The sequence below is a fragment of the Patella vulgata genome, chromosome 4 (assembly GCF_932274485.2).
Source record: "Patella vulgata chromosome 4, xgPatVulg1.2, whole genome shotgun sequence".
Classification (NCBI taxonomy): domain Eukaryota; kingdom Metazoa; phylum Mollusca; class Gastropoda; family Patellidae; genus Patella; species Patella vulgata.
This window is the reverse complement of record NC_065882.2, coordinates 53575041-53601035: the sequence shown is the minus strand read 5'-3', so window position 1 is coordinate 53601035 and position 25995 is coordinate 53575041. Positions and strand designations below refer to the sequence as shown.

Genomic DNA, 25995 nt, shown 5'->3' with positions numbered 1-25995 from the left:
AACACACTAAAGCAAATTTACGTAAACAGTAAATCTTATGCAAGAACCGATAGGAAAGCAAACATGGATAGGATAAACCAGCACGCGGCAGTTTTCATCAACCCTTCCTTGAAGTGTCAAATTTGACAATGAACCCCTCCCCAGCTCAGTGGTTCTGTTGGCGCTATAAGTTCTTTATCTGTGAACATACTCTCAAAGCATGTCAAGTGCCCATGACTATCATATCACAACCTGCATAGGTATTTTCGTTTCAATGTCCCCTACTTTTTTGGAAGAGTATATAATTCTTTGGCATATTTTTTTTTCATGTAAAGCGATATCTCCTTTGTAGATTATGAAAGTTATCACACTAGCGATATCTACAGTAGAATGTGTCATTGGGTGATAAATTACATTTCTGCCACATCCAACTACAATTAAAGATGCACTATGTAAGATTTAGATAAAAGGTTGACAGTTCTCGTTATAATAGTTAAAAATTGATAATGAAAAGGGAATATTTTTTGAAATTCAGTCATATTAGTTCATTCTGAGCGGAGTTATCGTCGTTTGCAAAACAAAGTAGTCTCGATTATCATTGCTGCCGTTGTCACGATAAAAAACAAAATCTCGATTATCCACTTTTAAATCAAACCATTAACTACCAATCGTATTTAAATCTATTGAAAATCAAAACCACAAGAAGTAGCAGAGAGTTGATTATGGATCTGACATGTAAATAAATGTTTAATTAATTGGGGCCAAACTGAAGATGCATTAGGCAGATTTAGCTCTTGAATAATGCATCTTTAAGCAAACATCCCTACAAGCAGGGGACTTTTAAAATGGGTCTGTCCGTCACACATTTTGGGATACAATAACTCTCCTTTTAATTGAGCTAGAATGTTCAAACTTGGTGTAGGTGTTTATTAGGTCAATGCCTCGATGGAGTTCGAAAATGGGCATTTTTTGCTTTGGGTAAGCAGCGATGAGCAATTTTATTAGTTGATGCTTTGGGTCACGATAACTTTAGTTCTAATTAAGTGAGAGTAATGAAACGTGGTGTATAGTTTCATTACATCAATACCTTGACTAAGTTGGATAATGAGCATTTTCTGCTCCGGGTAAGCAGAGCGATAAGCAATTTGATTGGTCGATTGGAAAACAAGAACTCTCCTAACTGAGCTAGAATGTTCACACTTGTTGTAGGTGTTTATTATAGGTGAATGTCTTGATGGAGTTCGAAGATGAGAATTTTCTGCTAAGGGTAAGCAGAGATAAGCAAATTGATTGGTTGATGCTTTGGGACGCGATAACTTTAGTTTTAATTAAGTGAGAGTGATGAAACTTGGTGTATAGTTTCATCGCATCAATACCATGACTAATTTCGATAATGAACATTTTCTGCTGAGGGTATGCAGAGCGATAAGCAATTTGATTTGTCGGGACTTTGGAACACAATAACTTTCCTTCTAATTGAGGTATGAATGTTCAAACTAGGTGTAGGCGTTCATTAGGTCAGTGCCTTGATGGAGTTTGAAGATGAAAATTGTCCGCTTAAGGTAAGCAGAGATAAGCAATTTCATTGATTGATACTTCGGGACACGATAACTTTGGTTATAATTAAGTGATAGTGATGAATCACATCAATACCTTGATTTAGTTCGATAATCGGTAAGCAGAGCGATAAGCAATTTGATTGGTTGGTGCTTTGGGACACGATAGCTTTAGTTCTAATTAAGTAATCTGTTTGATTAATCGATACTTTTGAGAGAGATAAATGTGCAATTAATTTATATGTGTCATCTATTTATTTCGGGATTTCGGCGGGGGGGGGGGGCATCATCCTCAAGGCCATTTATAATTACGGTGCATTATGCACGCGTGATCCGTATAGGTTCTCTACTTGCGATTTTCCCTTTGTCTATGTCGCGCATTTTGATTGGCTGTTGTACACGACATATATTTAGACCCGCCTTCATGACGTTAAGATGTCAAACCTCTACCGTGTTAAAATGTCGCGCATAGCCAGCTTTTAATGCTTCGATTTAACAAGCCAACAGTTTAAATTTCCCCATAGCACACTGTATGGCGTATGCCCGTCAGGCCCGTAACCAGGGGGGCGTAGGTGGGGGACAAAGCAAAAAGCAAAAAAGTTTCGCCCCCCCCCCCCCCCTGTGAAAAAATTTTTGACCACAAAAAAATAGATATACATACATTGTCCGTCAATATTACAACACCCCAGAGAACACCCCCCCCCCCCCCCTTTGTTGCTCAGGTTGCTCTGAGCTAGTTACGGCCCTGGTGCCCGTCTTCATTAGCCCAGAACAGTAGGACGTTAAATCCATTTCATTTCAGTAAGTTAACCTGCACGCAGGGCTGGACATTTGTTGAGGTGTTGCATGTCCAATGTTGTTGAACGACAGATCAACTAGAGGACAATAAATAGGACACGGGACTTAAAGATGAACATCATGCATACAGTTATATTAATAAATTATTAATGGGGTTATCTTAATAAGTTATGAACCGATATCTGTATATTTGATCATTGCAAGATAACAAACGAATTGACCTTCGATTTATTCGGTAACCTGGGTTATCAATGAAACAATTATACTGTCCAGGTTATCTAAACAGTTTCTGAAATATTATTCAACTTTACAAATACTGCATTTGGTACTACCTCGTTTAATTATTAACAGTTAAAAATTCAAATGTATAGAAATTATATCATGGTGATTCTTCGAGTAAATTGCACCGCGGGTCTGACTCAATGACGTCTGTTTGACTTAAACTAATAGTTTTTCGTTTATCATATTTTTCAGGTCGACAATTTTGTACCAACCGACCTATTTAGTAGATCGCCCTCGGTAATCGCCTCAAATATCAGCTGGGCACGTGTCATTTAAAACACTTCAAGAAACTTCCTAAGCTGACAGAGAATTAAGTTAAGTGAATAGTCCTGTAATTAGTTCGCGACATGATGTATTAACAGAAGAGACTATTGTTATATTGATTACCAACACAGTTAATTAAGGTTTGTTCATAGACGTAAAATTACTCATTGAAACTGGAAAGTGCGAATAGAAAAAGGGGCCTTCTGTCAATTCAGTATGGTTTTACTTTCATCACTATTCTGTATAAATTAAAATTGCCTAGTATAGTATGTATATTATATCATGTGTATACTATTGTGGTTGTGGAGTCACATTAGTTATTAGTTTACTGAACATTATACTATTATAGGCCTACATATGATTCCCCTCAACTAGAGTGTAATTTATAATTACAGAATTTTGTGCCAATTGACCTACAGTATGTCTATATATTTAGTTCAGGTAAAAGAATAGAAATGAAACAAGTGTTTAACACTAACGTCCTACTCTGACTGGGCTAATGAAGACGGGCATACACCATTCAGTGGCCCTCCGTCCTGCACCACCGACAAGGGGAAACAACACCAGAAAATCCGGATGTAAAAAAAAGAACAATGTGTTGGACTAAGTGTAGAAAATAGCCAAGTAGAATGATTTCATTTATTGAAATATGATTCTGGAATGACATGCAATTCTGGAATGACATGCAAACCATTATTAAAGGGCATAAGTTTACACAAAAATTAGTCTACCATCCTGAAATAAACTGTTATGGTATAACAATTTAGGTACGGGACTCCAAATGTCAAATTACGGTCAAAGTTTCTTTACTGTGAATAATTATATATATTTTAGGGCTCATAGGCTAACTTATATAAGCAGTTTTATATCAAACGTGTTATGTTTATTTTTTTAAACATGAAAGCACTTTCACATTCACATAATATATAATAAATTGTAAATGTTTCTGTTAAAATAATTTCCATTTTGTAAGTTATCCTGCATTTTTCCCATTCTAAATACAGTGTAAATTTTGCACAGTTTCGATACCTCTTGTGTTGAAAAGGTTGGGTTGTTCAAGGACTTGTGCTCCAATATTATTAATATGGCTTATTTATTTTGTAACTACAGTAAACTTTGCATAAGTTGGATCTAAGTGGACTGACCAATTTTATCCGAGTTAAGCCAAGATCCGAGTTAGCCGAAGACCGAAATTCATTCTTGGCTCGATTAGAAATAAACTGCAAGAGCTGGATAATAATTGATTCAAAGGCACATTTCAAGCTTTTGTTTGTATGGGCAAACATTTCCTAAATTTTCCCGGAAAGTGTCTCGTACAGCAGACAGCGAATATCAGATTTTCCGGAAAAATTCTATTATTGGGTTGCGTCAAATAGGCTGATTTGAGTCAAAGTGATAGGGAATAGTATTTTCGGGCTCTGTGCATGGAATACCTAACCACGTTTTAGACCATCGGGACGAAACTGACTTAGTCAAATTCTAAACATACTGCCGATCCAACTTAGATGAAGGAAAAAATCTGGAATTAGATCAAATGGACCGAATATTTTGATTCGAGTTGAGAAAAGATCCTGACTTAGGAATCCTTCTTACATGCAGAAATTTAATAAGAAAAACGTGCAGGATGAAAGGGTCCAAAGTTGAGTTGAGTGAAGATTCGACTTTATACGAATCCAACTTATGCAAAGTTTACTGTATTTAACTGTTTGCAATGAAATTAACAGTTATGTTATTACATTTTGATAATAATTTTGATAAGATACATTTTAGAGGTTATTCATCATTTAATCAACTATGCCATAAAAATTAAACTGGCCAAGGTATATACATTATGACAAAAACGACTTGAGTCAGAGTTGTTCGCTAATGTATCATATGTGACATCAAAGTAACAGACGATTTCGTACCTAATTGGTTAATGATGCATTATTCAAGAGCTAAATCTGCCTAATGCAGATCTTTCGTTTGTCTCAAATGTTATATAAATCATTAATTAGACATTTATTTTCATGCCAGGCCCATAATCAATTCTCTAGAACTTCGGATGGTTTTGATTTTCAACAGATTTAAATACAATTGGCAGTAAATGATTTAATTTAAAATTGGATGATTGAGACTTTGTTTATTATCTAAACAATGGTAGCAATGATAAATGAGACTACACTGTTCTTCAAACAACGAGAATTCTGCTTTGAATGAAGAAATTTTCAACATATTCCCTTTTTATTATCCATTTTTATACGCCCACATTTTCATGTGGACGTATTATGCCGTCGCCCCTGTCCTTCCAGACGTCCGTCCACAATTTGTTTGTGGACACTCTACAGGTCACAATTTTTATCCAATTTTAACGAAACTTGAAATATAGGTGTATCTCCAAAAGATCTCGGCTGCTTTTGATATTGGCATGTATCGGATCAAAACTTCATGGGTTATGGCCCCTGTTTGTACGAAAAATCACGTTTTTGGCTTGTGGACCCTATAGAGGTCACAATTTTTATCCGATTTTGTTGAAACTTGAAATGTAAGTTTATAACCCAAAGATCTCGGTTCCTTTCGATATTCGCGCATATCGGATCGTAACTTCCTGAATTATGGCCCCTGATTGTACGAAAAATCGCGTTTTTAGCTTGTGGACCCTATAGAGGTCATAATTTTATCCGATTTAAAAAAACGTATTATTATATCACCGTTACACCCTAAGGACGGCTAAGTTCGAATTTCGTGAAAATCGGCCCAAAACTGACAGACAAAATGGCCGCCCCTCGTTCTCAAATAGCTTAAAAATATGGTATATCAAGGTTGTGGACCCTATAGAGGTCACAATTTTTATCCGATTTTGTTGAAACTTGAAATGTAAGTTTATAACCCAAAGATTTCAGTTCCTTTCGATATTTGCGCATATCGAATTGTAATTTCCTGAATTATGGCCGTTGATTGTAGGAAAAATCACTTTCTTTTTAGCTTGTTCTCTATCCATCTCTCGAAAATGTGGGCGTATTCTGCCTGGCAGCCGCTGATTTGACTATTATAGTGAGCACTGTCAGCTCTTTATCTTAATCTTACATAATGCATCTTGTACTTACAATATGAAGGTAATTATTAATATATTATGCTAGCCAATATATTGGGCATTGAAAATGAATCTTTAATTTAGTTTGTTCTTTAATTTTAGATGTTATCCAGCCTTTAGCATTATAAACTTAGCATCGATTCAACATATATGAAGATTGATAATAATTGCAAGAAAAGTCCTTGTTAATTGAGAAACATACAGTACTAATACGAGCTGTCATAGTGAGAATGGATTCTAATCTAGAGAAAAGTTATTTTTCACCAATATACTATCTTGTACCAACATTTACATTGTTGTATGTAGCCTACAGATGGTTTCAGGGTCAATCACAAACAACCAAGTTTACTGAAGTAAGAACCAAGCCAGCATCCATTGTGTCAGTTATTGGATCAGGTATGATATCTTCTGATAGCTAATGTCAGTATGTGTTATATTATAACTCTATATTTGATACCAGATACTAACAGCAAATTCTTATTTTAGACAATGATTTATATTTTGCCCCTAATGGGTCCTATTAGAGGCATTATGATTATTAATTTAAAAACAAAAGAAAATCTAGAGATATTTCTGGTCTCTTTTGGAGACCCCAAGTAAATAATTCAATACTTGGTAAGTTATTGCTGTGCTTATTTTAGCATATGGTAATTCATTTTCTTATCACAGGTGGACATACACGAGAAATGCTTCGATTGATGGGTGCATTAAGTGGTAATTATTCACCTCGGCATTATATTCTAGCAAATACTGACAGTATTAGTGAAAGTAAAGTACACGCTATGGAAGATGATCTGCGGAAAAAAAAGAATTTTAAGACCGAGGTAATGGATTATCAACATAACCAATTATAATTATGTGTATATGGAACATTGAAAACCTAGATGCAAATATTAGAGTATTACCAAATTTTCAATGTCACTAAAAATGATCTAACATGCATGAAAGTTTTAATTATTTTGGAATATTATTGATTTTTATTTAAATACTTTTTTAGTATTTAATTCACAAGATACCAAGATGTCGGGAAGTTAATCAGTCCTGGTTTACCACAGTAGCTTATACAATATATAGTATATTCTATTGTATTCCACTGATGGTTATTTGTAGACCAGAAATAGTAAGTATTACTTTAAACTTACCTGTAAATCAAAGATTGGGGAAGAGTTAATATCCCATCATTTTCTATACTGGTAAATATGTCATCATGTCCACATGTATGAAACTAATAAATTTAAAAGTTTTATTCAGCATCACACTTAAATTGATGTGTGGATTCATCGACGAACATGTCTGTTACCATTATATTAAAATAAACACTCCCTATTATGTGGTTGCAGTATTTAGACTTTTTTTGTGTGATATTCAAAACTCAATTTACATGTATAGGTATTTTATTTTCAACAGATATTATGTAACGGACCAGGAACCTGTATACCAGTATGTTTAGTTGGATGGATTATAAAGGTAAGCATCAAATCGTTTAACCCTATTTATGTTACTAAATGAAAGGTAAAAAATGGGTTTTGTTTTTTTGTATAAAAATTGAAGAATGTCTTTAAAACATTCAGTGTGGAATAGAATGTTATACAAAGGGACTAACATGGTGCAATTTTATTTTAAAAAATAGCTTGAGTGTAGGAGTCTATAAAAGTGGGAAGAAACCAGAAGTCCTGAGAAAACCCACAAGGTTGGGCTGGTGACACTGCTACTCCCTGTCACGTAAAAGCTTGGAATTGACTCAAAAAAGACTCTTTCAGACATTTAAATACTTTTCATTTCAGTGCTTTGGTATTGTGCAGACCAAGATTATCTACGTTGAAAGTATATGTCGTGTGGATAAACTATCTATGACGGCAAGACTTGTGTATAAATTTGCAGATAACATTATTGTGCAGTGGCCTGAATTACAATCTAAATATCCGAAATGTGAATATTATGGAAGACTTGTGTAATAAAACTTTAATATTCGGTCATTAATCATTTTCATAAGACTTTACTGTGATAATATGTGCAAATGAGATTTCCTTGGGACATGTTAGAACTATATCAGGATTAAATACTAAGTGATTATTATGCTTTTTCTCATCAATGATAACTAATTCATATGGTAAATATTTAACATGTCCCCTTGTAATAGGTTGAATGTATTTATTGTATAAGTGTGTTTTTGTAAGAGATTATTTTATTTTATATCAGTCTATTGAAATGATGCAAAAATCAATTCATTCCATAAGTATTGTTAAGTCATGGTAAAAGTGTAATAATAAAGAGCTATATACATAATATGCTATTTGTTTTCTGGGTTAATGAAGAGGAATACATCCAGCCAAAACCAAAAGTTTATTATCATTAGATAACCCCATGCTATTCACCATCAGGAAAATATTCATTGAACAAGTGTACTTTTCATTTCCCATTAGTTAATGATCAAACAAGATGGCAGCCATTTTGATTGTACATGTACCTACAAACTTACCTAACATTCCTTTTGATAACAATGAAAACATCCTCTATTGTCAATGTAAGTAATTTAACCTTTGATCGACTTTTTCGCCTCAAAGTAGGTAAGAAGTGTAGCAAATTTCACCATGGACGTGTTTGTAGATGTAAATGCTGATTTGTTCTACAACTCGTTTGAACATTCTACTTTAGAAGCAATTATGCCCTGAAGTTTGGGCTAATCAAATTGCTTAGCATAAAAGGCACTTCATTAACAGTGGTCAAGACATTTATGTAATGAACATTTAGCTCAACAGGGGCAGATCCAGATTTCCATATTGAAGTATTGTAATTATTATTTATTATTATTATTATTATTATTACAGCATATTTATAGTGCACCCTTTCATATAACATGTTCAGAGGCACTTTACAAAGTGACAATGTAAATCACATAAACAACAAGATTATGGGCATGTTAACGATTGTATACAGAGTCAGTTAAAAGCCTGATTAAATAAATGTGTTTTAAGTTGTTTTTTAAAAGAATACAGAGATGTACAACATCTTAAACTAAATGGTAGATTATTCCATAAAACAGGTGCTTGATAACTAAAAGAGCGCTGACCATAGACTAGTTGAACAGTTTTGGGCTTTAAAAGTAGTTTATCTGATTAACGTAATGTTCGGCCAGGTGTATAAAGTTCTAAAAGATCTGAGAGGTAAACAGGAGCTAAATTATTTAAACATTTAAAAGTAAGTAATAAAATCTTAAAATCAATTCAATATTTAACAGGTAACCAGTGTAAATTATATAAAACAGGAGTTATGTGGTCACATTTCTTAGTTAAAGTAACAAGTCTAGCCGCAGTATTCTGTACTTTTTGTAATTTATCTATAAGCTTTAAAGGTAAACCAACTAAAAGTGAATTAAAGTTATCTAATCGAGAAGTGACCAGAGAATTAACAAGTGACTTAGTGGCCTCTACAGTTACACATTTAGGTATTTTACCTATATTTCTAATATTAAAATAGCACAATTTACAAATATTATTTGCTTAAGCTCCCATAATCATAAAACTATCAAAGATAGCGCCAATATTACGAGCAGAATAAGATGAAAATATATCACAATTACCAAGTACAACAGGGGGGTTATCTTGTGCAGATTTACTTAATCGATGCCTTGAGCCTAATAACAAATATTCGGTTTTATCATCATTCAATTTTAGAAAGTTCTTTGACATCCATTTTCTAATTTCACTAATACAGTTCTCAAGTTGCAATTTTGATAAATTGAAAGAAGATGGACAATTAGGTGTAAATGAAATATATAATTGAGTATCATCGGCATACAAATGAAAGCTGAGACCATATTTTCTGACAATATCTCCTAATGGTGACGTATAGAGGGTAAATAAAATCGGACCTAGAACAGAACCTTGGGGAACCCCAGATGACAAAACAGATTCAGACGACGATTTGCAATTAACTAAAATACACTGTTTTCTACCCACAAGATAGCTCTTTAAAAGATTTAATGCAGAGCCACAAATACCGAATTTAAATTGAAGTCTACGTAGAAGAATGGAAGGGTCCACCGTGTCGAAAGCAGCAGATAAATCTAATAAAATTAAAAATGTACATTTTCTATTATCAATTTCCATTAAAATATCATTTGAAACCTGGGTTAAAGCTGTTTCGGTACTGTAAAATTGTTTATAAGCACTTTGAAATGGTTCATACAAACAGTTATCATCTAGATTTGTGAGTGTTGAAGGTGAACATGAACACTGTAGATGCTATTTCAGAACCTGGACCCTCTAAAATGAGCCTGAGCAATGGGGAGAGAGGGCTGGATCAGAGCCTGCTCTATTAGAAGCAGAGTCAATGTGTCATGAACAACAGTTTAGCCCAAGCAGAAAAATGTTCATCAAACTCAAGATGACACATTCAACAAAAGGTTGAACAGTCTACACAGCTACCTCAGAAGCAGGGTTATTGTGTACCAAAAGTGTGATGGACGAATCCAATTTAAAAATCACTTGCTTTGTTTGGAAGTCAGGGGACAACAAAATAGATTGCTCCCCAACAAGTTTTCTTCCTACTTAAGTCACTTTCTTGATAAAGAGCAAAATTACTGCCTGGGATTATGATGTTCTAAATGAACATTAAATTACCTCAAATGGGATGTGGCTCCTCAATATTTTAAGACAATGTTAGAAAAATTATATTCTTTAAAACAAATACATATAAAGCCTTGGGTGATGGTTACCATATTGCCATATCTTGTTCATTAATAGTGAGGAAGAACCATGTTGATAAAACTTCAAGCACTCAGAATAAAGTAATTTGACTGAAATTTTCAACATACTCATTTCTCATTATCTATGTTTAAACTATTACAGCAAGAATGGTCAGCTCTTACACAATGCATCTTTAAGTAATAATTAAGAAAAACTTAACAAATATAGCATATGTTTATTAAATAAAATGATATGAAAGTGTAAATAAAGATGAATAAAACAAATTTCATTTTACATAATTACAAGTTAAAATGTCAAGATGTTGTATAGTACTATAAATTCTTCTTTACATGTCGTCTTTGAAATATCCACAAGAATATACTAATAACTACAGTTGACACTGCTAACCCAATACTGAATTGGACTGTTGGAAAATTTCCCTGCAAATAGATATCATAATTTTCATGATTATTTATCACTGCAATAAATTATTTTGGGAGTATTGTTGGTATTACTAGTTTGCATACACAGTCATTCATGTTAAAGAGTTTTATGTAACTCCATGTAATAAATGTTTTGACCAGAAGAATGTTTACCAATTGTTCTCTATAACTTAACATAATAAAAACTTTGACCAGAGGAATATTAACCAATTTTTCTCTATATCTTTACATAATAAAACCTTTGACCAGAAGAATATTTACAATGATTTCCTCTATCACTTGAACTAATTAAAACTTTGACCTTTAGCATGGTTACATATTTTCATGACAAAATGACTTTAAAGTTGCTGCATGACCACTTTTAAAGCCAGTTTCAAAAAGAACACACTTAAAGGAGCTAAGTCGCTAATATTTGGGACCTAGAAATTGACACAAATGGGTCGCAACGCATACAATAATGTAATATGAATGTATATAAATTGATTTGCATTCAATCGTTTCTGTAATTTCTAATAGTTAGGTTCGACGACATACGCCAGTATTCTCAATCGAATTTCAATCTCTAGCTTCTGGTTATTCCAGTCTACGCCTATAGTATTTACTGGGCATGCTCTCCAGACAAGAATATAGCATCACCGTTTGACATGACTTGCGAAATAGCCTAGCCTCGTTTTTCGAGTCCCTTATTACACATAGCGCTTAAATGCATTATGGTACATGATTCGTGTACCAATTGTAAAATGTTTATTTTGTCTTAAATATTGGATATCAGAAGGCCATCTTTTCCCGGTAAGATAACAACCTCAATGTTGATTTAAATTGACAAATAAATCGTGTTTTCAATGTCGAAGATTTTGGATGATATTGAGTTAGAGACTAAGCTACTTTAAATGACAGAGGCAATAACTCTGCAAATAACTGACACACAATTATGTAAAAATGTCAAGTCAAATGGTTTGTAACTCTAGCCTTTAAAGTGCCTACAAGGTTTTTTGGGTTTTTTTTTTCAAATTGATCAAGGCCCCCCCCCCCCCCAAGGGACATAATTTGACTAATTATCAGAAATCATCTCATGCGCATAAACAGTGTGTATAAATTTGAAGTCAGTTGGATGATAACTTTAGCCCCTAGAGCATCACATACAAGCGGAGAATTTAAACCGTGCTAGTTGACTCAATCACAGACCTAATGATCCAACGTGCATGCGTTAAACCCTTCGGCCATCCAAACCCTCTACAAAACATGTACGTCGCTAATAATTATGCAGTTTCAACAAATCTGTATTTCATTAGTGTCAAAACAACCGTTGACATTTTGGATAAGTTGAGGGCAAGTGCAAAATAGATTAATGAACCGTTTCAAAATAGGAAATGCTAAATTTTAATTGGTGGTGAGAAACATCTATCCAACAAATTCTATGGTAATGCCTACAATAATATTCAAATAGTTTAATCATTGCAATTTCCTTTAATAAATTAGAATAACTGATCCTACTTAAGATAATCTAAAATTAACTTAAATGATAATAACAATCACAAAAGTTATATAATGTCAATATGGAGTAAAAGTACTAAAGGTCACTTGCTGTGATACTACATGTACATAGAGATAATAGGGTCACAGTATGTGTATTGACAATTACAAACAAAGGTCAACACTGATTGTTTTAGAAAAAGATTTATGATGATTTCAAATGATTCAGTGTTTCTTTACAAGATGATTTTTAAAAATTGATCAATTTTCACCCTTTCAAGTGCCCATGCTCTGCCACAGGGGTACAGAAATCATTCATATGAACAGATCTAAATCCCCACTACCTATATATACTACCAGTACTTAAATATGAAATTATGGGGTCAAAAATATATACACTGTTTATGTCTTGACAGATTTCCTGATTTTTAAACAGTTGACCTACACAGTGTCAGTGATTACATGAAATAGGATGAAGCACTGGTTAGAGAGACAATAAAGGGGGGGGGGATATTAAAGGCCCTAATTGGTTTATTATTTTAAAAGTAAATTGTATATTTTACCTTTCTTAAACATTTATATCCATAATAGCCTGGTTTACAATCACATTCATATAATCCTGGTGCTGTATTGTTGCAAAATGAATTGGAAGGGCAGGTAACTGAAAAAAAAACCACATTGAATTCCATGTAAAATATAACATTATTAAGAAATAAATATAAGCCTACCACCAGCATTTTGAAGTAAGGCTAGTGCATCATAGTATGTAGTTATGTAAAAATGTTCTCAAAGCATTAACACAGTTTCTGGATTTAGATAGGTTTCTCAATAAGCTGAGCTGAATAATCCCAGAAAATATGAAAAATAAACGTAAAAAATCTAAATTTGACAAGAAATGTGAACTGACATGGGAAATGACAATACGTCAATACACATTGAAATGAAATTTACCATCCAAATTATATTTACTGACGGAGCTACTGAAGACAGTGCAATATGAGGGAAAGTGGCACTATGGCCTACTCTTATTAAGTGTGATATGAGGGAAATTTTGCACAAATGACTGCATACTTTTCGTTGCTAGGCCCTCAATCCTGCACCACAGACAAAGGGAAACCAAGACAGAAAATTCTCAGGAACTTTCTCAGCAAACAGAGGGATTGAACTACCTCAGCTCCCATGACAAAATGCATATTTTGTTACATGGGTTATATTTTAAAGGGGTAAACAAAAAAGAAATATAAATGTTATTGATAATAACGGAAAAATTATCAAGAAATAAAGTTTGGCCAATAATTGTGCAACACTTTACACAGACACTTGCAGCATTTTTTTGTGGAAAGTCAATCTTTAAAAAAAACCCCAAAAAACACACCAGTAATTACCATTGTGAACTGAGCATAGATCTACTTGATTGTTACATATAATAGACATATTTGTTTTGTTTATATAAGACCAGGCTTCGGATCCACCTGGACACTGGAATGTAGGAGGTAATGATCTACAAAAAAAACCCCAGATATATTTTAATTAGACTACAAAGGAGTGTGGACAAAGTCTGTTCCCTTTTGTCAACGACATAATTAAAAATATTTCAAGCATCAAATTGTCCCATTAATCTGTTAACTGTTTTCAGTTTCCTTGTTTTATTGTGAACAGATGTTTGATCAATGTTCTTAAGTCAGGCCAATAGAACAGACAATAAATAAAACAATAGGAACATCATTTATATGATATCAGTTAGGTTGAAAATATCTATTATAGATTAACCCCTGTATTTTAGAACCTTGATTGTGGCTCATAACTCACAAAGATGCTTATTAACATTGATTAAACCTATTTGAAATTTCAAATAATTTGATACATACAAATATCTCATTTCTGTCAACCCATGAAAATCTGAATCCTTCAATTGATTTAAAGGATTTTCTTCAATTGATCTGAAAAGATAATCAAATTAACAAATTATAGAAGCCCCTTTGAATTAGTAAAATGAATTATATTCAGTAATGAAATATAAATTCCATTATCACATATAAATTATGAAATAAAAATAATTACTAAATTAATATGTGATTAAAGAATTTATAGTAAATGTTACATAATTGATCTAATGGATTGATTAATGGCTAAACAGTAGGCTGACCTGTTTATTATAATAATTCAAAAATAGATGATAAAAAATTACTTTATTCTGAACAGAGTTGTCACTGTTGGAAGTTTGGACTAGAAATAGGCATCAACTGTGTCCACACTGTCTATGAGAATTGCCAATCGTTTGATTGACAGATGATAACTCCACCCACATATTCTCGATTATCAAGTAACATTTTCAATGGCAATGGTACCTTCGTTTAGCAGGTTTTTCATCGGAAGTCTCCGGTAGTGACTAACGGTAAACGTTAGCTTGGTCGGCCATTTATTGATTTAATTTTAAATGGACGACTGTTTAAATCCAATCCATCCAAGGGTCTTACAGAGTTGATTTTGAGCTTGTCATGTAAATAAAGGTCTAATTAATAATTTCTATAACATCTGAAGCCTAAATAAAGACTTGGAATAGGCAGATTTGCTCTTGCATAATGTATGTTTAACTTACAAAATAATTAATGTCGACAGCATACTACTTATAGGCTCTTTTATATCTGAAAGATTACACCCTCTGAGATCAATGCTGAAAAACAAAGAATAATGCATTATTAACACACACAAATCAAGTGGAAAATTGTTGTGTTTGTGATTAGTATGGTTTCACGAAAAGTACATTTAAAGTATTGTATGTCATTCGAATAAATTTCACATAGTGTATGTGATGTCTTTACAAATTATTATTATTATTTCATCAATTATCTTCCATAGTTTTATAACTGTAATTTATATACATGGGTTCTATATATTAATATGTACATGTTTCCAGTGATCATCGTTCTTACTTGCTATAGCCATGCCGTAGAGATGTCATGCTTTAAACAATAAAACTACTATCTATGTATTCATAAGTCTTAATTTCATCTTGACTAACCCACCCAAATACCAGACCCAATCACAATAGTGTACACACTACACATCTCATTTTGTTCAAGCTGATAAAATACGTCAGTTTCGTTTTATTAAAGTTGTACTAGATACACATCGGACATATTTACTTTGAAGTCTGCAATCAAAGCAAGTAAAGAAATTACTTGTTGTGATAATTGGAACCATTTTGTATAATCTTTCTGTATTCTCTTTTAGTTTAATATAGCATTCAATACAGTTAGGCTCATTTGTCCACCAGTTAGAACAAGCGGTTGCCATGCAATATAGTATACACCCACATTTTGCAAGAGAACGAGCTAAAAAAATAATGTGATTTTTTTGTAAAATCAGGGGCCATAATTCAGGAAGTTATGATCTAATATGCACAAATGTCGAAAGGAACCAAGATCTTTGGGTTATAAACATGCAAATTGTGACCTCTAGAGAGTCCACAACCTTGATATACCATATTTTTACACTATTAGCAGGGGATCACAAGGCTAAGTGGGTAAGACGCTAGCTCGCTAGCCTGGAGGTCGGGTGTTCGATCCCTGCATTGGCCGAGAAAGTTCATCCAGATTTTCCGGCGTGGTTCTCCCTTGTCAGTGATGCAGGACGGAGGGGCTGACAAGGAAAGCTGTCTAGTCGTTCGGATGGGACGAAAAACCGAGGTCCTGTGTACACATTGGCGTGCACGTAAAAGATCCCTTGGCAGTTGGAATTCGATATAAGAGTAGGCCGTAGTGCCGCTGTCCGGGCAAAATTTCCCTCATAGCACACTGTATGGCGTATGCCCGTCTTCATTAGCCCAGGTTAGGAGCAGAACAGTAGGACGTTAAACTCCATTTCATTTCATTTCATTTACACTATTAGCATACAAGGGGCAGTCATTTTGTCCGGCAGTTTTGATCAGATTTTCACGAAATTCGAACTCAAACATCATTAGGGGCTAACAGTGATATATTCAAATGGTTTTTTCTTAAATTGGATAAAAATCGTTACCTCTTGAGGGACCGTAAGTCTAAAACGCGATTTTTCATACAATCAAGGGCCATAATTCAGGAAGTTACAATCCGATATGCGAGAATATCGAAAGGAACTAAGATCTTTGGATTATAAACATGTATTTCAAGTTTCATACAAATCGGATTAAAATTGTGACCTCTAGAGTGTCCACAAGCTAAAAACTTGATTTTTCGAACAATCAGGGGCCATAATCCATCAAAAGGGACTGAGGTTTTTTGGAATATAAAGATATGTTTTAAGTTTGATCAAAATCAGATAAAAATTGTGACCTCTAGAGGGTCCATAACCTTTGTATTACATACTTATACACAATTTGAGTACAAAGAACGACCATTTTGTCGGTCAGTTTCATTTCAATTTTCCAATTCAACCCTCATTATGGTGGAATGGTGATATATCTAAACAATTTTTAAAATCAGAAAAAAAATTGTCACCTCTAGAGGGTCTACCAGCTAAAAACGTGATTTTTCGAACAATCAGGGACCATAATCCATGAAGTTATGCTCCGATACATGCCAATATCGAAAGCAACCGAGATCTTTGGGAGATAGACCTATATTTCAAGATTCGTCAAAATTGGATAAAAAAATTATGACCCGTAGAGTGTCCACAAACAATTTGTGGACGGACGGGCAAACAGGGGTGACGGCATAATACATCCACATGAAAATGTGGACGTATAAATTTTTTTTTATATTAAAGCATACATGTCCCATATTTAACACAGCTTTCAAAAGGATGTACTTCAATTAACTGTACAGATTCTGGGGACTTTAAGCTTCTGTATTTTATTTTTCCTTTCTGTAATATTTCTATAAAACAGTTTTGATAATCCATGCCTGTCAATCATCCAGCAGGTTTCTAACAAAGGGCATATTGTAGCATAATTATTGATATCATTTGGTGATTTTATTTAGGATGAAGTATTCAAAATGCTTTTAGACCAGTTTTAGACTTAAGTACAAGTTGTGTGAGGAGGCTGTTTTTGTGGTGTGTTCACAAAGCTGTTACCTTGTATTTACATGCACATTTGAATTTCTACAGTTACTGTTATCCATTAACTTACCCAATAATATCTAAAGCTACAGGTTTAGTTCTGTTTTTACAACAATGACCATCTAACTCTAAATCATTTTCAACACAATATAACTGTAAAAAGCTAACGTTTTCATTTTTACATATTCTACTACAAACCTGTGACAAAAAATAAAATAAAAATCACTAAGTTCAGATTGGCTTCTGATTTCTGATACTTGAGGTTTTGAGGGAGTATGTCTATTCTTCCCATTCAATCAAATCTATCCCAAGTACAGCAACATGACAGCCCTTCATGTAATCTGGTTCTTCCCTAAAACATTGGACGGTGATTTAAGGTATTAAAAATGGTGAAAGTATTATTTGTCTCCAAACAGTATTGTTTACATTGTATATACAATACTCTGCTATGCACTGGTTAATTGGGAATAATAAAATCGTGAGTCCTGACGTAACGTTATGTAAACATATTTGGTCTATTTGGAGCTCTGTTATTGTTACGCAGTTAACTATTGGTTGTTAATCAAACTATTGACCAGTCATAATTTGGAATAAATATTTGCTTCCATTACAGCAGTGTTAAGTGGGATTAGCTCTAATCAAAAGAAACCGAGGACCCGGAGAAAACCCACGAAGTTGGACGTCACAGGCGACCCTAGTCCTTGTCACGTACAACCGGGAAATTGAAACCACACCAGTTGACTCAATGACAGACTTTATGATACACTGCGCACACGCTAACCATTCAGCCATTAAGCCTACATATAGGACATCCAACAACTCAACAAGACACAATTCCTTGCCAGGCCCCCCCCCCCTCCTGCACCATCAACACAGTGAAATCAGACTGGGGAAATTTCTTGGCCAACCAATAAACAGTTTATTTCTAAGGATGGCTAAGGCAGTAGGTAGGGTTTTACTGTCTATAAGAATGGGTCAGGCTTCAAGTTCCATCTAAGGGGATGTTTGAATGTTATATTGGTATGTTTCGAATTGATAGCATTGCAATCGACTGACCCTTATTAATTCAATCTTATTGTTCAGTCCGGCCTGAGAAACGAAGTAGAATAGTGACATAATTTAACAAATATAGATTTACTATAGCCTAAATTTGTATAATATAGAGCGGTGCTTGAGCAAAGCTCTTTTCCGGTAACACAGGAGCGTAACTGAAATTGTCACCCACAGACTGTTGATTAAAAAAAAATTCAGACCGGAACCGGATACACTGGGCAAAACAGGCAATGCGCATGTCAACTTACCAAATCTCGCCCAAGCGAGATTACGCGCCTCATAGAACTATTTCTATGACGCATCTAATCAATGACGTCACATATTTTTGATGTCAATGAAAATAATTCTCACACTTTCTTGTTCTTTTTTTAAAAACAAAATTAATGTATACAATTTAGATCTAAATGAAAATCAATTTGGAAAAACTTATTTAACATTTTTTGTATCACTTGAGAAAATTAATTATGAAGGTTTTGTATTTGACAATAATCAGCTTCGCTCTACTCAGGCAATGCCTGTTACATATTACGCCTACTTCAACTTTCATTCGGAGCATCCATTGTACGTCGGTAGCTCTGAATCGCCTCGATTCGGGAATAATCAACTGTATAGGCCTTAACCCTCATATTTTGCTTGATAAAAACAACATGCAACTGGTTTGTTTGTAATTTGTTAGATTCAGTAATGAGTGAGTGAGATCGAGAGAAAAAAATAATAATATTACATTTTCTGAACTAAATTTCCTGGCTGTATCCCAACTTTGTGTATTTTCTGCAGGCGTAAGTGCCAAAAAAACTACACATATTTTCAACGTTAGGATTGGGAAGTCCATTCTACATCAGAACTCGTAAAACCAATGCACAAAGAAATGTTATTACTTATTTAACTTCGAAGCCGATTAATATTTACTCCATTTTGTATTAGTCCAGATTGTCATGCTTTGGTAACGGGTAAAAAAAAATTATGTCTGGATAATCTATTAATGTATGGAATATAACAATTTCGTGACGTGGATTGCTATACTTTTGTGCTTTCGTAACATGCCTAATAAACCAGTAATAATTGATCCTTATGTACAATATTAATGAATATCTTTTTAGTCATCCAAATTCATCTCAGGACTGCTAATTAGAGCTGTATTGCAGCAAAAATTTGGTATTGATCCAATGTTATGTTTTTGATATACCATTTATTTTGAGGGTGAAGGCCATTACCATTTAATGACCCGAAATAGGTCATCTCCCTAACAACAAACATTTACCGTTTACTAATCCAAATGTATCATGTGTTTTGATTGGCTTTAATTATAAGGGACAACAAATGAATCTTACCGTTATAAAAGACATGGGTCAGAGTGTTTAGTATAGCAACAGAGAGTCAGTACTGCAGTATTAGATATTCCAAGGTTGTTGAACGACAAAGAAACAGTTAAAAGGTAGGTTGACACTAATTATTATATACGTTGTGCCACATATATTCTGTATAATTAATAACTTGGTCATGGGAAAATGTTAAATCTATATTTATTAACATGTCCATAGATCTAGCCTGAAGAATACCGTAAAGTCAAAGCTTCATAAGTTCATTGAAATTGAAGCCAAGAAGTCATCATAGAGGCCCCAAGTCACCGAGTTACTTAGTATTGTTAGTGTTGTCTACATATCGACGAACTGCACGAGGCAGGGTATGATTACTCTAACCTCAAACCTAGATATTTCAATTGTTTAAGACGTTTTTACATTATTTTTTTTTTTACAAAAGTTATTCTAATACTAGCCTAGTACTAGGTCTACTTTAGGCCTGGTAGATCTACTTACTACTCAACTAATAATAATATAACGGATCATTTTTCAACAAAATCCAAAATATTCTTTCACCGGAGTGGATATTATAATATTATTAAAATAAGCAACTTATAATTTAAAAAAGAATGTTTACTGGTAGGCCTACGTGTAACATAACCTGTTAACTACTGAATAATTAATTACATTATTATAGCAGCAAGCCAATGGCAATGTTCTGATATTGATTGGTGTTACATTATTAATGTAAATATTATTTGCATGTTGCCAAGCCTAGTATCTTTAATTTAAATTACCAAAGTTCCAAATCCAACATATGAACAGTGTATGAGTAGGCCTTTACCAGGATTTGTTTATATCAATTAAGTTAATTTTTCAATTAGTTATAAATTCAGATTCAAGTTACATAATCTTGAACCCTTGTTTAATAATTTTCAGATGGCAACCCACGTACGTCCAACAACTAGATTCCAACCTCCAGATTGGTTCACCAATAACTATACTATTTCTACTAATGCTGAAAGACAGAGAGATGCTTCACATCAAGTTCGACAGGAAGGTAGATTCTTGAGAAATGAGACAGATAATCAAACTAAATGGGACCAACATTCAAATAATGTTAGATTAGCTGATCGTGTTGATAATATTAGAAAATGGAAGGAGATAATGGAAAAATCCTTGGCTGATTTAGATAAAGAAATAGCAGATCTTTCTGAGGCTAAAGAATTGACTGAACAAGCATTAGAGGCCAAGAATCTTCCCTTAGATGTTGCAATTGAATGTCTTACTCTCCGTGAAGGAAGGCAATCAATTGATGTAGTTCAGGATGATCCCGAAAACCAATTACACAAGGTATGATAATATTTTAAAATCACTAGCACTAACTTTCTGTTTTAAAGTAACAGTAAATTTAAAATATACTTTTATATATATAGTGGTGTCAATTTTGTATTGATGAAAAAGCGAATTTAGTATCATTATAAAGTTATAATGAAAAATTGGTTATAAATAAAGATAAATGCTCTCTCTATCTGACTGAACAAGTTCTTTTTTGTAATTTTAGGAAGTAGAAGTTATAGAAGGCATTAGAAAACAGTTACAACAAAGAGTGTCTGATTCCTTTGAACAACTATGTTTATTACAAGAGGCACGTCAACAAGTACAGGCTGATTTACAAGATAAAAATATAGCCCTTGGTATTGATATAGATCAATATAATCTAACTGATAGATCACCAAATATAAGTTATAAACCAGATTGTCTTAGAGTACCTAAAGGGTAAGTGTAAATTTCTCAATTAAAGTTAAAATGTTTATTTCAATTTAATAATAAGTTGAGTGTTCAGTAGTTCATGAAATTCTGGTAACAAGATTTTCTTGTCCTTTCTGCTTTATTTTACTATTTAATTATTTATTATGTCTTCTAAAAAGAACATAAAACATATCTTAGACCAACTTGAAGAAATAAAGACTAGAGGCCAATGTCCAAACTGAATTATTTATCCAACAAAATAATTGGAAAGCTTGATGAGATTCCAAGCACACCTCAAATTGTTATTTATGTCTTGCAGTCAAATATTGAAAAGTATTTTATATTTCTTTACAGAAGCACAACACCGCAACAATGGGAAGACTTCAGTCGCTACAACAAAGAACGAGCCGATGCCGAGATGTTGGCTTCAAATAGATTGCGTGAAGCTATTCATCACACACTTCAACAAACCGATAACGATTTAGAGGCACAAAAAATTGCCACAGAATTTGCTTTTAGAAAGAGAATCCATGAATTTGAACGTGCCAAAGATGAACTTGAATGGCAGAAGAAAAATGTAAGCACTCCATTTATTCTGTGACTAAAATCTTAGCCTGAAACAACTTAAAGCTGATATAAAAGTTTCAATTTCGACTAGACCAAGAATGCAAGCACTTTTTTAAAAGTTTTGTCATGTCACTAAAATTATTCAAACAATTATGGTAAATATAAAAATCTTACTTTGTCTCACAATCTTTATAACTTCCCTAACTTAATTATTGTTTTTATAAAATTCTTGTTTAGACTGAAGATGAAATTGCAGAATTAGAGAATGATATACGAGGATTAGCTGAAGCTATCAGAGCTAAAACCAATCCAATGAAACTTGCCCAGACTAGGTTGGAGAATAGAACATATAGACCTAATGTTGAGTTATGTAGAGATGCTCCTCAATATGGTTTAACAGATGAAGTTAAGCAGTTAGAAGCAACAAAGCGAGCATTAGAAGAGAAACTGAAGCAAGCCCAGTAAGTAGACTTTACACTGAATCTTGATATACTTGAATAAGCTAACTTTAACCATGTTGCAAATTTAACTTTAATCAAAGAGATTTTAAAATGTTTTGTCCAACATTTCACTTCGACTTTGTTCATTTCAACTTGACACTCTACCTTTCTAATAAGGAAACTGAATCTGATGTCATTTACTAATTTCCTTGTACAAATGCATTAAGTGATCTATGCAAATTATATATTTCGATTTATTTTTCAGACATGCATTGGATGGTCTTGAAAAGAATCTTCACAGAATAAATGATGATTTGGCTTTAAAGAATAACTCTCTTATGTTGGACAAAAGAAGTATGGATGTGCGTCAAAAACTGAACCCTCGCCCACAAACTGCCGTCGAGAGGAATCTCACTCTAACTGGCATTGAGCGAGAAAAAACCAAAGTACTTGCTTGATCTGGTGTGTTTCTAAGAACTTCCTTGATCAAAACCGAGATTGATTGTCATTTCTATCACCTACTGCAATAACCACATTATAGAATAGTTTCACCTAAAATCGGAAAGAAAAGGAAGGATTTGAAAAAAAATATAAAAGGATTGTTCTTCTTGTGAATAAATGAATTAAAATATGATTATTCAAGAGATCTAGCTTATAAATTTTACAGCTGCATATTATTAATGATCACGACAGTAATTTTCAAAAAGAAATTTATACAATCTTTACAACATGGCTGTGTATGTTGTGTGTGAATAGTTTTCTAGATATTCTGTGTTTAATTGTACTGACCTATTATACAGAGCTTTTACTATATTAAATTAACATATACCTGCATTCTTCCCATTTACCATGCATGTGAACTTTTGTATATTAATTAATGTTCTATTATTAAATTATTGTAAATAATATATTATTTATATATCAATGGGAATCAAGCTGCACAGAATGTAGAGAAATAATTTATGAAAAATAAATATTATAAATCCCAGTCTTAAGTTTGTCTTTCATATAATGCACTGTTTATGTTGTTTCGTTTTCTCTGACTTTCAACTGTCTGCATGTTGTCCTTAATGATTTCAATTTTGTACCATCCAAAAGAAGACTTGGGGCCTTATTCAGTAAACTTAAAACTAAGACAGGTTTCCAGTCAACAAACCATGCCTACAGCTGCTAAGTTGCATAAAGGTTGTCACATTGTGGATCTTTATGTACTGGTAAATGAAACTCAAAATGTTTATATTGTATTATCTCATTAGGGCACTGACAAGATTATATAACATCAAGGGCAAGAATTGTATAAATAAATATCAGAAATTGTTGCAATTATTATTCAGTGAAATCAAAACAAAAAATATAAATTTGGAAGGAGATCCGTTGATGACTTTCGCTTTCTACAAAGTGAGCAAATTTCATACAGATTGGATGATAACGTTTGCATTTAGAGCATTCACAACATTCTACAAAGTGAAACCTGGGCCACAACTCTAAAACTAACGAACAGAAATTGTTGAAATTTCACTAATTTGCAAATTGCAAATAAATTTCATACAGATCAGTTGACAATTATTGCTATTTACAAAATCCTACAACGTGAAACAAGAGCCATAATTGAAAATGTATTTCATAAAATGATTGAAATTCAAGAGGCTTCTTTGTTTCATCAATTTGAATAATGCATCTAAATTTCATTCATATTGTTTAATAACTTTGGTCATTGGAGCCATCACAAGATTCTAATCTCAGATTGAGATTAACTTGAATGCTATGTTTAAACTGATGATATTTAGCAAAAAGTTGTAATTCTTATTCATTTTCCAAATTTGATCTTGTACAATACATATATCTGTATTCAGAACACTACCAGCCATGATCTGTTGATCACTTAGAAATCAATTGTATAGTTTCAGTTTTTTCCAAGAGGACTAGCTAACCACAATATTATAGATCGCCATACTATTCACAGGCATTGACATTAGGCATATAGAATCATATTGTATAAAATCTACACAAATTACATGATAATAACTTTATTCATGACATGATTAGTATGTATTAGCACTGCTGAAATAATTCATATTACAGGTATGTACAAACAGTTTATATAATATGATATTAAATACAGGGCTTAATCTTTCATTTTATGAAATTTACAAAGTTCCCACAAGCACATTATTTAAAATTGTCTATATCCGCCTCTTGGTCCTCCTCGTGACCCTGGAGTAAAATGTTGGCCTCTCCATAATCCTCCACGTCCTCTTCTAGCTGTTCGTCCACGTGTATGTTGAACAACAGGAGCTGTAGGTGGAGCAGTTGGTGTATTGGAAGCTTGTTCTTCACTCCAAACAATTTTCTGTATTTTTCGTCTACCAGCACCTTATAATTTAAACAGAGTCATCAAAATTATAAACCATGAACAAAGTAGTTTTCAATATAAAAATTTACAGCCAGTTTAACACTTATTTAGGGTATATGTAGTCTCCTTATTTTTCTTTAATATCGCAATGAGAGGGAGGATTTAGCTAAAGCATCTACTTTCAACGCCTTCACTTCATCACATTATGTCATAGGTTTTGATTAGCCATGTGCATTTGTACACTAATGGACCTGTCTACCATCTCATCTGAATTACTACTGAATGGGCGGGGAGAGAGAGAGAAATGGGGTTTAACGTCCACTCGACACAAACTAGGTCATTTCGGGACTAACATATGGTTTAATTTTATTTCAATAATTCACTTGTGCGTAGGGGTCTTTAGCAGTGGGAAGGACCCGGAGAAAACCCACGAGGTTGGACAGGCGACCCTACTCCCTGTCACGTACAACCAGGGATTCGAAACCACGCCAGTCGACTCAATGACAGACTTTATGATACAGCGCGCGCACGCTAACCATTCAGCCATCCAACCCCCCCTACTGAATGGGCGGACAGTTCACATCAGTTTGTAGACGTTACCAAAGAGAGTTTTGACAGACTTTAACTGCCCATCAAGTTGAATTAAACATATATTATACAAGAGCTAAATCTGCCTATTGCAGGTCTTTCTTAAGGCCTGAAATGTTAAGTAAAATATTAAGACTTTCATTAACATGACCAGACCATAATCAACTCTCGGTGTCATCGGATATCTTTGATATTCAATCATATTTTGATTCAATCTAATAATGATGAAGCGAGGCTAAACTTCAAACAACCAGTGCTGTGGTTGCAACTAATGCACATATCTTGTCAAACCTTCAAAAGCTAATATCTTTGCTTGCAATGGAGCAATTTAAATGAAATTTTCAA

The 25995-nt window shown here is 33.5% G+C and overlaps 4 protein-coding genes across 9 annotated transcripts in view; 2 read left to right on the top strand and 2 right to left on the bottom strand.

Annotated features, from left to right (window-relative positions):
* Positions 1-2825: 2825 nt before the first annotated feature.
* LOC126817703 (UDP-N-acetylglucosamine transferase subunit ALG14 homolog) lies at positions 2826-8238 on the top strand. The gene is made up of 6 exons (XM_050544826.2): positions 2826-3019; positions 6055-6348; positions 6622-6776; positions 6950-7072; positions 7360-7419; positions 7737-8238. The coding sequence occupies exons 2-6, from the start codon at positions 6183-6185 to the stop codon at positions 7905-7907; spliced, it is 675 nt and encodes a 224-aa protein (XP_050400783.1). The 5' UTR covers positions 2826-3019; positions 6055-6182; the 3' UTR covers positions 7908-8238.
* Positions 8239-10855: 2617 nt separating this feature from the next.
* LOC126817707 (all-trans retinoic acid-induced differentiation factor-like) lies at positions 10856-19627 on the bottom strand. 4 transcript variants are annotated; one of them, XR_008787993.1, is made up of 7 exons: positions 19374-19627; positions 17667-17794; positions 15156-15230; positions 14425-14496; positions 13932-14057; positions 13120-13217; positions 10856-11080 (listed from the first exon to the last, which is right to left on the bottom strand). XR_008787993.1 is itself a non-coding variant. In XM_056100688.1 (7 exons), exons 1-7 carry the CDS (start codon positions 19479-19481, stop codon positions 10973-10975), a joined length of 705 nt encoding a protein of 234 aa, XP_055956663.1. In that variant the 5' UTR covers positions 19482-19614; the 3' UTR covers positions 10856-10972. The 4 variants fall into 4 exon arrangements, 2 of the variants coding, with proteins under 2 accessions (XP_055956663.1, XP_055956664.1); XM_056100688.1 differs by having other exon boundaries at positions 13942-14057; positions 19374-19614; XR_008787992.1 differs by lacking the exon at positions 17667-17794 and having other exon boundaries at positions 13942-14057; positions 19374-19615.
* A 311-nt stretch (positions 19628-19938) lies between these two features.
* On the top strand, positions 19939-23697 carry LOC126817696 (tektin-2). Its single transcript, XM_050544816.1, has 6 exons — positions 19939-20084; positions 20890-21303; positions 21515-21729; positions 22057-22279; positions 22507-22730; positions 22975-23697. The coding sequence occupies exons 2-6, from the start codon at positions 20890-20892 to the stop codon at positions 23165-23167; spliced, it is 1269 nt and encodes a 422-aa protein (XP_050400773.1). The 5' UTR covers positions 19939-20084; the 3' UTR covers positions 23168-23697.
* Positions 23698-24720: 1023 nt separating this feature from the next.
* The window catches only part of LOC126817939 (nucleoprotein TPR), a 52402-nt gene continuing 51127 nt past the window's right edge, over positions 24721-25995 (bottom strand). For all 3 annotated transcript variants that reach the window (XM_056100685.1, XM_056100687.1, XM_056100686.1), the window contains one exon: positions 24721-25082. In XM_056100685.1, the coding sequence (XP_055956660.1) occupies positions 24883-25082 (200 nt within the window). In that variant the 3' untranslated portion in view covers positions 24721-24882. The remainder of the gene's footprint in view (positions 25083-25995) is intronic.